Raw genomic sequence first — 17,541 nt, 5'->3', positions numbered from 1 at the left:
TACATAATCTAATAAAATACCAATAATTAATATTGAAATATTGTTTTATTGTGGAAACTTCATATAATTAAATACTAATATTAATTTTTTCGAAAAGGCAAATAATATTAATTTAATTTGAACTAATATTATTTTTATTAGGTTATAATATATAAATTAATAAATATGTATTATAAATATATCGTTTTACGAGGTAGTATATATGTTACAAAATGTTATACTTTAAACAATGAATCACGGACATATCATACATTGATTTAAAGTATTTATATTAAGGGCATTAATTATTCCGTTATACTATACAGTGATCTAACAGTAACAATAATAATAGTAATAACAATAGATAAAGTATTAAATACGAACAAATTATTAAATTCATTTGATTTGAATACGTTGATATATATTAATTATATATATTATTAAAGGTATGATAAAATTAAAATTGTATGGACAAAACATCAAATGAAATAATACAATTCCGACTTAGTATTTTGTTAATGTGCTGATATTAGAATTAACAATACCAAGAAAAATAATATTAATAATTTTATAGTTTTTCATCATAGAAGTAAATATAGTTTATTATAAAATATAAAAGCAAACTATATATTTAGAAAAGTAATAATTCTAAGTTATTTTTAATGAATAATTTTAATATATACATACATAAGTTAAAAGGTTTAATGGTAAAAAATATAATTAAACTATGTAGAATAAGTAAATCTTATATGACTACATCCTTGTCTTAAAAAAGCATACTTCCCTTATCTCTCTCCTCTCAAAGGGTAAGATAACAACTTAATTACATTTAGTTTTTATTATACTTTAAAATTTCATCAGAAGGTATTTATATGGTAATATTTAATATTTCTAAGTATGATTTAAAAAAAAATGCTTTAAAGTATTATTTAAGCTTATAAATAACATAATAAATACGTGTCAGTGCTAATTCTCGTTTTAAACCGTGGGAAAGATGTGCAAAATATATTATAAAATTACTCAATAAGGTATATTTATAAATTGGAATATGTAGGAATAAAAATAAAGTTATTGAAAATGTTAAAATATAATTGGAATGTATATATATTAATTAAAACTAATATTAAAATTATGTAATTTGCATAGAAAATGGAGCATTAAACTTAATTTGTAAATGTTATAATTTTAATAAAATGTTGGTATATATTATAAGAAACAAGTATATAAATATTTAATATATTTTAAAAAATTACTATTTATATACTTTTAAGGATTATAGTAATAATAAATTTCTTAACAGTTTCGATTTTTTCAGTATATTAGTTTTGGGGTACCATTTATTAAAACAAAAGAAATGACGTTTATTTTCTATATTAAAGCAAATGTATAAGAATATATATTTTAAACCCATTACAATGTTACTTTAATTTTTATAATAATGCTCATATAAGTGTTATTAAGGATAACAATTCATGCAGAATTGTATTATCTATACATATGGTAAAAAATGTATTAAACAATCCTAATTTATGGGAATTTAAGTTCCATAAAAGTATATATTGTTCTATATTATCTTTAAATTGAAATTAAGAATAATAAAAATATTTTTATTTACAGATAATTGCTATATATAGGGTTAAATAATTGTATTACCTATTTTAGTATATATATATATATATAATATGATACCCTTTAACCTAGAGATTATAAATTACATTCCATCATAATGAATAATACTCTAGTATGTACACTTTTTGATATTATAGTTCCTATAAACTTCATTAAGTTTTATTTTAATAACATTTTCTTAATACATATTTTTATCAATTTTTTTTAAATGTTTTTTTAGTGTGGAAAATTAGATCTTTTGAGGAAGCATTTACCCGATGAATTAAATGGAAAAGCAAATGTTGAACTAACAAAAATTAGTGATTTCAAAAATTACTGCCCTAAAGAAAACTGCAATTCTGAACTTGAAAAGATTACGATTGGATTTTTATGGTTACTTGGACAATATTTTACTATATCCCACGATAAAAGTTATGATAAAAATAATACTAATGCATTTTTTCTATATATTATTTCATGGCTTAGTAATCAATTAAATCAAAGCACAACGCATAGTACCACCAAAATAAACGATTTTTATACTAATCATGTAAAAAATAATAATAAATATGAAAAATTTATAAATGATTCCAGTAAATTTACAGAACTTAATGAAGTCTTAAATACAAAAAATGATTTGTTGAATACTAATATTGAAGATCTGTCTAAATTTTATGATGCATCCAAATTAATATGTAATATGTATGGTAATATTGAAACGAATTCAAATGACAAACTGTCAGATAATGCGAATGATTTTGTTAAAAAATATCAAGAACTTAATGGACATTATAATAATGCTGATGGCAATTCATATAAACAAATATTGTCTGCTTTATCAACTGATTATGCTAATATAAAAGATAAATGTAAAAATACTAAATCCCTTCCAGAGATAACATCAAACATTTCTGCACTAAGATCTGGAGATACATCATCAAGTTCGTCGATAGGAAGCAAGTTCTTTACAGTTTTATCGATATTTGGTGCAATAGCATTTTTTTTAGGAATTTCTTATAAGGTAAATAATAATGAGTTAAAAAATATAGCGTTTAAAAATATTATTTTCATTATATATATCCAAACGTTAACAAAAAAATAATATGTTTACCATTTTTATATTAGTATTCACTATTTGGATTTCGGAAACGATTTCAAAAACAAAAATTAAGAGAAAAGGTAAAAAATATAAAGAAGAGAATGAATCATTAGCATATGATTCGAAGAGAGTGGCAATTTAGGAATAATAATAATGATTAACATATTTTAAGAAACTGTCTATTGGGGAATAATTTTTGCATAATTTTTATATAGTTTTTATGTTGTGGACCCCACATTCGGGTTAGGGCTAAGTATTATATCTTTATTTAATTTTTTATAATTTGAACACTAATTTAATATATTTATAATTCCGTATATTTAATCACATGATTAAATTCAAAAGTAAAATATGCCCCCAAAAAGGAACATATACATTAATATGAAATGTGTCACATAAAATTTTTTCATATATTATAATACAATAAATTGAGTGTTCATGTCAATTTAATATGATTAAAATAAAATGTCTATATTGTATATATTAATATAGATATTGATTATATATGAATTCATATTATGCTATATCATAATTGTCTATTATATAAAATTTGTTAATCAGGGGCTATATTGAATTATGTATAAAATAAAATGTTTATTTGGTTATGAAACATTTTATTTAGTAAAACTTATAACTTTTGTCATATTTATTTTGATTTAAATCATGTTATCCAACTGAACTGTAATAATATAGATTCATAAAATATCGATATAGAATCGATAATACAGCGTTATCTATAAAAGGCATTTTATGCATCTAACATTTTTAATAATCAATAAAAATATTCATATTAATAATAAATTAAATTATAGATAGATGTATACTATCCTTTTAATTTTCGATCATATATAGTTTCATTTATCCTAGAGTTTAAAATTCAAATTATAGAAATAGTTATATATATTTTAATTTATTTACCATAAAGGTATAATATTAGATTAATCACTATTAATTTTGAACTTTATAGTTTTTAAGTATAAATATATTACATTTAGAATTGTTAAAAAATAAAATATAAGTATATTAATAATTTTTTTTATCATATTTTGTTCTAATAATTATAAATAATATGATAGATAGAATAACGTTAATGTTATATACCTATACATATAAACTGGTAAAATATTATTCAATAACTAATATTGAAATATTATTTTATTGTGAAACCTTCATATAATTAAATATTAATATTATCGAAAAGACACATAATAATACATTATAATGATATAATTTTTATATATTTTGTTAAAGATACAATTTGGGATTTGTAGTTTTATATTCTAAAAAACTGGATAAATAAAGAAAAGGTTAAAAACTCAATTAACATCAATAGTCTTTTTATTATTTCATATTAACACGTATTATATTATAATTGTTTAATAAATAATCTTTAATTACAAATAGCATTGTTTTATCATAAAATTAATATAATATAGATCTTTTAATAAACTATTTGAATGTATATACATTGATAACTATAACAATAAAATATATAAGATAAAATTAACTATACAGAACATATAGCGAATATTTATCTAAATTTATATATTAAAAGAGCAAAGATATCTATCTCTCTCCTCTCAAAGTGCAATATACCAACCTAATACATATAATTTTCTATTATACTTAAAATTTTCATCAATACTTATTTATATGCTAATATTTAATATTTACTAAGTATTATTTTTAAAACAATCTATATTCAAAGACTTATTTAAGCTTATAAATAGCATAAGTACTGATTCAGTACTAATTGGCGTTTTAAACTATGGAAATGATACGAGAAACATATTCTATAATTATCTAATACGGAATATTTATAAATTGAAGTATATAGAAATAAAAATAATGTTATAAGACTCATTAAAATAAATTACGAATTTATTTATATTAAATAAAAAAAATATAAATTATGTAATTTGCATAGAAACTGAAGCATGTAACTTAATTTGAAAATATTATAATTTTAAAAAAAACTATATTATATATAATAAGAAACAGGTATATATAAATTTAATATATTTTAAAAAGCGACTATTTATATACTTTTAAGGATTATAGTAATAATATAATTTTTTATTTTTTAGATATATACAGTATTTAAGTTTTAGAAGGGTGACCATTAAAACATAAGATATAAATATATTTCTTTTCTATGTTCAAACATACTTTAAATTCATTATAAATGTATATTCATTTTTATAATAAAGCTATACCACATTTTATTAATAATAGTCTTTTTTGTATAAAATCCATAATATCTATATTTAATCAAAAATGTATTAAGCAACCCTCTATTTAAGGTAATTTAAATAATTATAATAAACAGAAATAAAACCTTTCTTTAGTAATAATATTATTTTATTATTCTATATTAATTTAATTATTGAAAAACATATAATATACTTAACTACAGACATTTTTTATATATAGGGTTAAAGTATTTGCGTCACATATTGGGGACAGTGTATATAAAGCAGGATTATTTTACTCAATTTACAAATCAAAAACAAGATTCCATTATAATGAATAAGAAAGTGGTATATGCATTTTTGATATTGTATTATATATATCATTAAACTTTATTTTAACAAAATTTTCAATAATACACGTTTTATTAATTGTTTTTAAATGTTTTCTTAGTGCCAAAAATTCGAGAATGTATGGGAGAATTTTCCCGATACATTGACCAATGATAAATATAATGAATTTGGAAATAGTAATATTTTAAATAGTTATTGTGATAATAATCAATGTGATACTGATATCAAAAAAATTAGTGCTGGATTTTTTTATTTGCTTAGTGGATTTTTTGGGGATTCTAATTCGTTTAACTTTGACGAAAAAAGTAAAAACGATGTTTTTTATTACATTATAATATGGATAAGTTATATGTTAAACCTAAAAGAAAATGAATTAAACAACAGTCTACAATATTTTTATAATGTAGATATATCAAGTCAACATAAATATACAAATCCTATAGCTGGTTTTAAGGAGTATAATAGTTATAAGGATCTTTTAGATAAAAAAAAAATTGTGAATATGGATATTAAATCTATATCTAAATTTTATGATGCATTTAAATCATTATGTAACATGTATACTAAATTTAATGATAGCACGTCAGATTGTACAAAATGTTTGAATGATGCTAAAGAATTTGCTAAAAAATATAAAGAACTTAATGATGATTCTAGTATTACTAATGATAGTTCCTATAATAAACTATTGTGTACTTTATCAAATGATTATGATAATTTTAAAAAGAAATGCAAAGACAATTCATCCTTTCCAGAGATAAACAAACCAAATATTACTCCAAAATGTCCTGAACAAAATTTAAGTTCTGCAGTAATTTCTGAAGATGTGGCATCAAGTTCATCGATAGCAAACAAATTATTTACAGTTTTATCGATATTTGGTGCAATAGCATTTTTTTTAGGAATTTCTTATAAGGTAATAATAAGGAATTAAAAAACTATTTGCATTAAATATATGCAAACGTTAAAAAAAAAATAATACCTTTACCAATTTTATATTAGTATTCGTTATTTGGATTTCGGAAACGATTTCAAAAACAAAAATTAAGAGAAAAAATAAAAAAAATAAAGAAGAAAATGAATCATTAATATGTAATTCGAAGAGTAGTGATAATCCCAGGAATAGTAATAATAGTTGATATATTTTAAGAAATTGTCTATTTGGAAATAAGTAATTTTTATAATAATTTTTGCATAATTTTTATATAGTTATTATGTTGTGGGACCCATATATGGTTTAGGGTTACATATTATATTGTAATTTAACTTTTTATAACTTGAAAAGTAATTAAATATATGTACCATCCCGTATGTTTAATCAAGAGATGATGCCCAAATATGCACCCCCAAATGGGGATAAGCTAATATGAATTGGGTTGTATATCATGTTTTCATAAGTTATAATATATATAATTAAGTGATCATATCGATTTAATATAGTTAAATTAAAATAACTATATTACATATATTAATATAGATATCGACTATATATGAATCCATATTATATATATCATAATTGCCTATTATATAAGTCTTGATAACCCAGAGCTATATTCAATTATGCATATAATAACATGTTTCTTTATTTCATGGAATATTTTATTTAGTAAAACTTATAACTTGTATCATATTTATTTTTATTTAAATCGTATTATCCAACTGAACTGTAATAATAGATATTCATAAAATATCGATCGAGAATCGACAATATAACATAGTCTATAAAAGATTGTTATGCTTCTAACATTTTTAGTAATACATAAAAAATTGAACTATATATAATATTTTTTAAGATTTAATTGTAATTACTATTACTTTTTGTATTTTACATTTGCATTAAAATTAATTAGTATTGATAGAAGTTACTTTATACGCTTTAATTTATTTATCATAAAGGCATAATAATAGATTGATCAGTATTAATTTTTAAATTTTATATTTTGAGGTATAAATTAAGTATATTTTAAAAGATTTAAAAAATAAAATATAAGTATATTAATAAAATTGAATGCTATAGTTTGTTCTAACAATTATAAATAATATGATAGATCGAATGCGTTATTATTATATACATATAAAATAGTAAAATATTATACCAATAACTAATATTGAAATGTTGTTATATTGTGAAAACTTCATATAATTAAATGTTAATATTATCGAAAAGGCACATAATAATACATTATAATGATATAATTTTATATATATTTGTTAAATTTCCAAATTGAGATATGTGGTTTTATATTCTAAAAAACTGGATAAATATAGAAAAGGATAAATACTCAATTTGTGTTAAATGTCATTTCATTATTCCATATTAACGCATATTATATTATTAGTTTTTATTGAATAATAATTTTTTAATCTAAAACAACATTACGTTATCATAGAATTAATAAAATATAGAATTTTAATAAATTATTTGAATGTATATGCATTGATAACTAGAACAATATAATATATAAGATAAAAATGAACAATGTTGAACATTTATCGAATATTCAACTTAATTTAAATATTAAAAGAGCAAATATATCTTATCTCTCTCCTCTTAAAGTGAAATATAATAACTTAATTAAACATAGTTTTCTATTATACTTTAAAATATAATCAGTAGGTATATATGTTTAATATTTACTGAGCATTATTTTAAAAATAACATGCATTCAAAGACTTATTTAAGCTTATAAGTACGGGTTCAGTGCAAATTGTTTTAAAGAATGGAAAATATGGCAAAATATATTATAAAATTATCCAATAAGGTATATTGGAATAAAGCTAAAGTTATTGAGCACATTAAAATGAATTTATCTACATTCATTAAAAACAATATAAATTTATATAATTTGCATATAGATGTAAGTAAAATAACTTAATTTGAAAATACTATAATTTTAATAAAACAGTGGTTTATTGTATTAGAAACAAGTATTTAAATATTTAATATATTTAAAAAAATGACTATTTATATACTTTAAGGATTATAGTAATAATATAATTTTTATTTTTTTAGATTCATACAGCATTAAATTTTTTGAAGGACAATCATCAAAACATAAGATATAAATATATTCCTTTTCTATGTTCAAACATACTTTAAATTCTTTATAGAAGGACATCTATTTTTATAATAAATATATACCAGATGCTAGTAATAATATAATTTTTTGTATAAAATTCATTACATATATATTTAATAAAAATTGTATTAAGTAACTCTCTATTTAAGGCAACTTAGCTAATTAGCATAAACACAAATATAACTTTTCTTTAGTAATAACATTATTATATTATTCTATATGAATTTAATTATTGAAAAACTTATAATATATTTAACTACAGACATCTGTTATATATTGGGTTAAAGTATTTATGTCACATATTGGGGGCATTGTATATAAAACAGCATGAGTTTATTCAATTTACAAATAAAAAATAAAATCCCATTATAATGAATGTTGAAGTGGTACATAATTTTTTAATAATAATAATTTCCTTTACATTTTATGATATTATATATATCATTAAACTTTATTTTAATAATTCGCGTTTTTATTAATTGTTTTTAAATGTTTTCTTAGTGTAAAAGGTTCGAGAATGTAAGGGAATGGTTATCTCATGAATTGATTGTAGGAAATAATGCAAATATTAATGAAAAATTGAAAAATTATTGTGATAATGGATCATGTGATGCTTCTTTCGGAAAAGTTAATGCTGGATGTTTATATTTGTTTGATGAGTTCTTTGCGGGTTATGAAAAATTTAATTCTGTTGCAAAAAGAAACATCAATATTGTTGATTACATTTTGATATGGTTAAGGTATATGTTAAACCTTATCAAAACTGGAGACAACGACATTATATACTCTTTTTATGAAACATATATAAATAATGGTGGTACAGATAATAAGTATAATAAGAGAATAGAAGGTGTTAGTGGTTATCATAATTATAAGGATCTTATCGATATAAAAAAAAATTTGATGAGTATTGGTATTAAAGCTATGTCTAAATTTTATGATGCATTTATATTATTATGTAACATTTGTACTGGGGTTAATGAAGAAAAGAAAAATTGCGATAATTATTTAGAAAAAGCTAATGAATTTGCTAAAAAATATGATGAGCTTAATGAAGATTATTATAATGGTAGAGACAGCCCTTATAATCAATTATTATCTACATTATCAGATGATTATTATAATTTACAAAGTATATGTTATGATTTTCCATTACTTCCAACATATTCACGAAAATTTGTAATAAAAAGCACACTAATTCCAATTGCATTTATATTTGTTGCCGTATCAATTTTATTAGGAATTGCATATAAGGTAAATAATAAGTCAATTAAACAATATATTCAGCACTGGTTAATTTGTGAATATAAATAAATTATACATTTTTTAAAATTTTTATATTAGTATTCGTTACTTGGATTTCGGAAACGATCTCAAAAGCAATGTTTAAAAGAAAGAATAAAAAATATAAAGAAGAAACTGATCATTAATAAATTATTCTGAATATGACGACTGATATATTTTAAGAAACTGCCTATTTGGAAATAATTTTTGTATAATTTTTATATAGTTTTTATATTGTGGAACCCATATTCGGATTAGGGCTAAGTATTATATCTCATTTAATTTTTTATAATTAGAACACTAATTAAATATATGTATCATCCCGTATGTTTAATTTCGAGATGAAGTTAAAAATATGTACTCCCAAAGGAGCATTGCCATTAATATGAAAAGGGTTATATAACATATTTATAAGTTATAATATATATAATTGAGTACTCATATCGATTTAATATTATTTAAAAAAATGTCTATATTGCATATATTAATATAGATATTTGCTATATCATAATTCCTATTATATAAAATTTGTTAATATGTGGTTACATCGAATTATGCATAATGCAACATATTTCTTTATTTGACGATAATTTTATTTAGTAAAACTTATAATTTGTATCATATTTGTTTTAAATTAAATTATATTATGCCAACATAACTTTAATAATAACATTATATATGAAGTTGGGTATGAATTATAATAAAATTCATTTTGATTATTCATCTACATTATAATATACCTTCAGGATAATGGGAATACTTTTATTTTTAATTAAACATATTACCAATATATAATAGGCAGTCATAAAATATAGATTCATAAATGTCGATCGAGGTTCGAAAACACAACGATATCTATAAAAGGCATTTTATGCATCTAACATTTTTAATAATACAATAAAAATATACATATTAATAAAAAATTAAATTATAAATATATGTATCTATTATTTTAACCTTCGATTATATATAGTATAATTTTATTATAAAGTTTTAAATTCAAATAATAGGAATAGTTCTATATATTTTAATGTATTTTCCATAATGGTATAATATTAGATTAATCATTAATTTTTAAACTTTATAGTTTTGAAGTATAAATATATTACATTTAAAATTTTTAAAAAATAAAATATAAGTATATAATAAAATTTTATGTTATAGTTTGTTATAATACTTTAAACAATTTGGTATATAAAATTGCGTTATCATTATATGCCTATAAATATAGACTAGTAAAATGGTATAATAATAACTAATATTGAAATAATGTTTTATTGTGAAACCTTCATATAATTAAACATTAATATTATCGAAAAGATAAATAATAATACATTATAAAGGTATCAATGTTATATATTTTGTTAAAGATCCAATTGGGGATTTGTAGTTTTATATTATAAAAATATGGGCAATGGAGAAAAGGTTAAAGACTCAATTAATGCCAAATGCCATTTCAATATTACATATTATATTATTATTGTTTAATGAATCATCATTTTTTAATCTTAAATAGCATTATTTTATCATATATTTAATAAAATATAGAACTTTTAATAAATTATTTGAATGTATATCCATTGATAACAATAACAATAAAATATATAAGATAATAATGAACAGTGCAGAACATTTAGCAAATATTTATTTAAATTTATACATTAAAAGAGAAAATATATCTTATCTCTCTCCTCTTAAAGGGCAATATACCAACCTAAGTAAACATAGTTTTCTATTATACTTTAAAATTTGCATCAGTAGTTATTTATGTATAATATTTAATATTTACTAAGTATTATTTTAAAAACAATCTACATTCAAAGGCTTATTTAAGCTTATAAATACGGGTTCAGTGCTAATTATTGTTTTAAAAAATGGAAAAGATGGGAAAATATATTATAAAATTACCCAATAAGGAATACTTATAAATTAGAATATGTAGGAATAAAAATAAAGTTATTTAAAATGTTAAAATTATTTTTTAATTTATCTATATTAATTAAAAGTAATATTAAAATTATATAATTTGCATAAAAAGTGGAGCATATAACTTAATTTGAAAATACTATAATTAAAAAAAAACTATATTATATATTATAAGAAACAAGTATATAAATATTTAACATATTTTAAAAAATTATTATTTATATGGTTTTAAGGATTATAATAATAATAAAACTTTTTTATTTTTAAATTTATACAATATTTAAGTTTTAGGGCGTTGTTTACGTTCTATATTAAAGCATATGTATAAGTATATATTTTTTAAATTCTTTATAAAATTATGTCCATTTTTATAATAAAGTTATACCAAATGATAGTAAGAATAGTATTTTTTGTATAAAATGTATTAAGAAACCCTTTATTTAAGGCAATTTAGCTAAATGTCATAAAATAAGTATAATATGATTTTACTAATACTACTATATTATTATTTTATATGAAGTTAAAATTAAGAATATATCTAACGAAAGATAATTGATATGTAAAGGGCTTAAGTAAATATAACATATATTTATGCAATATATATAAATAACATCATCCCACAGAATTTCCAAATTATAACGGAATTTCATTATAATGCCTACTAATCTGGTATATATCCTTTTTCTTACATTATTTGGATATTGCATTAACTATAAATTATATTAATTTTCATTTTAGTAACATTTATATTAATACATTCTTTTGTTTAATTCGTAAAATATATTCGTAGTGTGATGGAATTAAATTGATCGATCATGGTATTGCCTTCGATCAAAAATCTCAAAATTATACGTTAGAAGGAAGTGTAACCAATCAGCATTGTCCTAACCAAAACTGTGATAATGATGACAAAAAAATTAGTTCTGCTTTTATAGCATTACTAAAATTTTATAAGGAATATGTTGATATGAAAAATTTAGAGAGTGATAAAATTGCTGAATCCGCTATTTTATGGTTAGGTCACAAACTGAATCAAAAAAAAGAAAATGGAACCACTACATTAAACGATTTTTATACTGAACATATAAAAACAAATAGTGAATATGAGGAAAATATATCTAATCATAATAAGATTAAAAAGGATGATATAGAAAACAAAATAAAATCGATGAATATCGATATTAAAGATATATTTAATTTTTATGAAGTATTTAAATTATTATGTAGGATGGATGGTGAACTTGATAAAAAAGAAACCCAATGCAATACATGTTTAAAAAATGCTGGAGAATTTTATGAAAAATATGAAAAACTTAAAAATACTTTAGATATTAATAAAGGAAGTTCTTATTTTCAACTATGGTTAAGTTTATCAAAAGATTATGACAAATTTAAAGAGAAATATAGTGGTAAATGTAATGATATCAATTTCCCTGAAGCTTGTCCACGAAGTTCAGTGACAAATAGTCCAGTTACAGAATGTTCAGTGACAAAAATTCAAGTGACAAATAGTCCAGTGACAGAATGTTCAGTGACAGAATGTTCACTGACAAAAAGTACACTAATTCCAATTGCAATTATATTTGTTGTAGCATCGATTTTATTGGGAGTTTCTTATAAGGTAAATAATAAGGAATTTAAAAATTATTTTCATTATATATGCAAATTTTAACAAATAAATCGTATACTTCTTAACATTTTATATTAGTATTCGTTATTTGAATTTCGGAAAAAAACCCAAAAACAACATTTAAGAGAAAAGCTAAAAAAATAAAGAAGAAAATGGATAATGTAAGATTATAAGAGTAATGACCATCTCAGAAACAGTAATAATGATTGATATGTGTTAAGAAATTGTCTATTTGAAAATAAATAATTTTTCATCATAATTTTTGAACATAATTATTGGGTCTATAAGAATAATTAAATAATATAACCAATAATATATAATGTTATATATGTATAGTTATAATATTTTTATACTGTTTTTGTATAATTTTTAAATAGATTTTATGTTGTGGGCCAGAATTATGTTTTTGAACCCCATATTCGGATTAGGATTAAGTGTTATATTGCATTTAATTTTTTATAATTTGATAACATTTATTAGTTTAAAGAATTGTTTTAAATATATATAGGAAATAAATTATTAAAATATGTAAGGGATAAGTTGTAATTTTTAATATTTATATTAAGTCTAAATATGTAAGAAAAAATGAGAATAAAGATGAATATGAAAAGGAATGAATAAAATAATATATTTTGGCAAATAAGAATTTGATTTTTTGTTAATATAACTTAATGGTAAATGTGTTTAACTAAGTCTTTTTGTATTTTATTGTTAATTTGGGGTTATTGGTTTATGGGGGAATTTATCGAATATTGGAATCGATATAAAAAGATGATTCCAAAGCATCGATTTGGTCCTAGAAGAAAAGGTTGATTTAAATAATTACAGCATTTAATATGAGAAATTAAGGAGAGAGGGAATTGGAAGAAAATAATTATTATGATTTCCTCCCTCAGTGACAACTGAACAAAATGATAAATGAAGTAAGTGATATAGGAATGGATTTGAATGAAATAAAAGTATAAAATGGTATTTGGAGGAAATATATATAAGGGAAAGAAGTTACGTTAAAGGTATATTTATTTTACACACATTATTTTATGAATTATGTACAAGGTAAATAAAAAGAAAGTTATGAAGTATACAATTTTTAAAATATTTCTTCACTATCAAATATTATATATTTTTACTATTTTTATTTTAGTATTTGCCATTTGGATGGAGAAAGGGATTGAAGAAAAAAAAAACATGAAAGAGGTTATAAACTCAACTGATGGAAAAAAATAAAATGCAAATAATTATAAATTCATCTAATCAAAAAAAACAGACTAAAAAATCAATAAATTCCGTTTGTGGAAAAATCTCCATTGTTAAATATGTACCAACTTATGCAGGCCGATCCTGTATCATTTATTAATTTTTTTTTTTAATTTTTTTTGTTTATAAAGAAATCACAATTCTTTAGAATTATAAATTTAATTAATGTCTTATATTTTTTGTTAAATAACCAAATCTCAGATGTTTATGATTCTGACTTTAAAATTCAATATAAATATTAAAAATAACAAATAAGTAAATTCGTTTATTATTATTATAGGTAAATAAACTCATAAGTATCATCAAAAAATATATATGTGCAATATTATAATATAAATATATGTATTTTAATAATCTATATAAAACGGTGTTGTTTAATCAATTCATTTGACTTCCATTATAATATTTCTCTAAAATTATAAGAATAAAGTAATTAATAATATAATGAATGAATAAAAAAATATATTTTATAAAATAATTTATTATTGAAAAAATTCATAATAATATTTTTAAAAAATATAAACAGTGACCCTCTACGTCTCTATCATACATTGCAAAATATAATTGTTTTTTATGCATATTCAGTAAAAAAAATATAAAAGTGGATATTTCCTATAATTAAAAGTTGTGTTATTGAAATAAAAAATCAATGACATATAATAATGCATTATAAAGATATCAATTTTATATTATTGTTAAAGATCCAATTCGGAATATGTGGTTTTATATTATAAAAAACTGAATCAATGGAGAAAGTGTTAAAGGATCATTTAATGTTAAATTTCATTTTATTATTCCATATGAACGCATATTATATTATCATTATTTAATGAACCATCTTTAATAACAAACAACATTGTTTTATCACAGAATTAATAAAGTATATAATTTTTAATAAAATATTTGAATGTATATACATTGATAACTATAATAATAAAATATATAAGGTAAAAATGAACAATTCAGAACATTTAACAAATATTTATATAAATTTAAATATTAAAAGAGCAAATATATCTTATCTTTCTCTTCTTAAAGGGTAATATAACAACCCAATTAAACATATTTTTCTATTATACTTTAAAATTTGCATCAATATTTATTTATATGTTATATATTTAATATTTACTATGTATTATTTTAAAAACAATCTACATATAAAAACATATTTAAGCTTATAAATACGGGTTCAGCGCTAATTGTCGTTTTAACAGTGGAAAAATATGCAAAGTGTATTGTAAAATTACTCAATAAAGAATATTTCTAAATTGAAGTATATAGGAATAAAAATAAAGTTATAGAAATCATTAAAATGAATTTTAAATTTATCTACATTCATTAAAAACAATATAAATTTATATAATTTGCATAGAGATGTAAACAACATAACTTAATTTGAAAATACTATAATTTTAGAAAAAACTATATTATATATTATAAGAAACAAGTATATAAAAATTTAATTTATCTTATTAAATGACTATTTATATACTTTTAAGGATTATAGTAATAATATAATTTTATATTTTTTAAATTTATAAAGTATTTAAATTTTAGAATGGCAATCATTAAAACATAAGATATAAATATATTCCTTTTTGATGTTCAAACATACTTTAAATTCTTTATAAAGTATATTAATTTTTATAATAATGTTATACCAGTGTTACTAAGAATAGAATTTTTTGTATAAAATGCATCATATATACATATGGCAAAAGTGTACTAAGCACCTTCTATTTAAGGTAATTTAGCTAACTATTATAAACATAAATGTAACGTTTCTTTAGTAATAATATGATTTTGTTATTCAATATTAATTTAATTATTGAAAAACATATAATATATTTAACTATAGACGATTATTATATATAGGATTAAAGTATTTGCGTCACATATTGGGGGCAGTATATATAAAACATCATGATTTTACTCAATTTGCAAATCAAAAATAAAATTCCATTATAATGGATAACCAAATAGTATATGCATTTTTTAATAATTCCCTTTTTTTGAAATTGTATTATATATATCATTAAACTTTATTTTATAAGAGTTTAATTAAAATATATTTTTATTATACTTTTTTAAATGTTTTCTTAGTGTTTGAGGTTTGATAAACTGAGAAACTATTTACCCGATGACTTAAACATCTCTAAAAGTAGTGATATTCATACATTAGGGAGTGCTAAGAATTATTGTCCTATTTCAGATTCAGAAAATAAATGTGAAACTAATGCCGATAAAATAAATGCTGGATTTCTATGGTTGTTCGAGCAAAATATTATTAATAGGATTACTGCTTTTAAGGGTTCTAATGATAAAAAACATAAATCGTTTATTATATACATTATGATATGGTTAAGTTATATGTTAAGTCTAAAGAAAGTCAATAACATCAACAACCTAAATGATTTTTATGGAGTGCATATAAAGGATAATACGCATTATAATACTTGTATAAAAAAAGAACAAGATTGTAGTAATTCATTAAAAGACAGTACGGGATATATGAATTTTAAGGAGTTCATAGAAGCAAACAAATGTTTGATGGATATTAAATTTGAAGATGTGTCTAATTTGTATGATGCATTTAAACTATTATGTAAAATGTATACTGGACTTAGTGCAAACACAAAAACAGATAAGAGATATTTAGACAATGCTAATGAATTTGTTAAAAAATATGATGAACTTAACAAAAATCTTAATATTACTAAAGATAGTCCCTATTATCAAGTATTGTCTACATTATCAGATGATTATAATAATTTTAAAATTTATTGTAAAAGTAATAAAAATGATTGTAGCGATATTCAATCCCTTTCACCAATAAAAGTAAAAGAAAATAGTGTACAAAGTTCTGAACGAACTTCTTTACAAAATTATGAAGCTACATCACCAAGTTTGCCGATAACAAACAAATTAATTCCAGTTTTATCGATAATTGCTGCAATACCAATTTTCGTGGGAATTGCTTATAAGGTAAACAACAAGGAATTTAAAAATTATTTTCATTATATATGCAAATTTTAACAAAAAAATCGTACGTTTCTTAATATTTTATATTAGTATTCATTATTTGGATTTCGGAAACGATCTCAAAAACATTTAAGAGAAAAGCTAAAAAAATAA

The 17,541-nt window shown here is 20.3% G+C and overlaps 5 protein-coding genes across 5 annotated transcripts; all 5 read left to right on the top strand.

Moving 5' to 3' along the window:
- Positions 1-1,705: 1,705 nt before the first annotated feature.
- Positions 1,706-2,799, top strand: PY17X_1300451 (PIR protein; the record flags this gene model as incomplete). The annotated part of the gene is made up of 3 exons (XM_034637673.1): positions 1,706-1,720; positions 1,829-2,608; positions 2,713-2,799. 3 exons carry the CDS (start codon positions 1,706-1,708, stop codon positions 2,797-2,799), a joined length of 882 nt encoding a protein of 293 aa, XP_034493611.1.
- Positions 2,800-5,211: 2,412 nt separating this feature from the next.
- Positions 5,212-6,318, top strand: PY17X_1300441 (PIR protein; the record flags this gene model as incomplete). Its single annotated transcript, XM_022957519.1, has 3 exons — positions 5,212-5,226; positions 5,330-6,145; positions 6,232-6,318. 3 exons carry the CDS (start codon positions 5,212-5,214, stop codon positions 6,316-6,318), a joined length of 918 nt encoding a protein of 305 aa, XP_022810793.1.
- Positions 6,319-8,680: 2,362 nt separating this feature from the next.
- On the top strand, positions 8,681-9,752 carry PY17X_1300431 (PIR protein; the record flags this gene model as incomplete). The annotated part of the gene is made up of 3 exons (XM_034637672.1): positions 8,681-8,695; positions 8,811-9,563; positions 9,654-9,752. The coding sequence occupies 3 exons, from the start codon at positions 8,681-8,683 to the stop codon at positions 9,750-9,752; spliced, it is 867 nt and encodes a 288-aa protein (XP_034493610.1).
- Positions 9,753-12,173: 2,421 nt separating this feature from the next.
- Positions 12,174-13,293, top strand: PY17X_1300421 (PIR protein; the record flags this gene model as incomplete). The annotated part of the gene is made up of 3 exons (XM_034637671.1): positions 12,174-12,188; positions 12,310-13,140; positions 13,228-13,293. 3 exons carry the CDS (start codon positions 12,174-12,176, stop codon positions 13,291-13,293), a joined length of 912 nt encoding a protein of 303 aa, XP_034493609.1.
- A 3,080-nt stretch (positions 13,294-16,373) lies between these two features.
- Positions 16,374-17,541, top strand: PY17X_1300413 (PIR protein; the record flags this gene model as incomplete). Its single annotated transcript, XM_034637670.1, has 3 exons — positions 16,374-16,388; positions 16,510-17,391; positions 17,479-17,541. 3 exons carry the CDS (start codon positions 16,374-16,376, stop codon positions 17,539-17,541), a joined length of 960 nt encoding a protein of 319 aa, XP_034493608.1.

The sequence above is a fragment of the Plasmodium yoelii genome, assembly GCF_900002385.2.
Source record: "Plasmodium yoelii strain 17X genome assembly, chromosome: 13".
In the NCBI taxonomy this organism is placed as follows: Eukaryota; Apicomplexa; class Aconoidasida; order Haemosporida; family Plasmodiidae; genus Plasmodium; species Plasmodium yoelii.
This window is presented reverse-complemented; position numbering and strand designations above follow the sequence as displayed.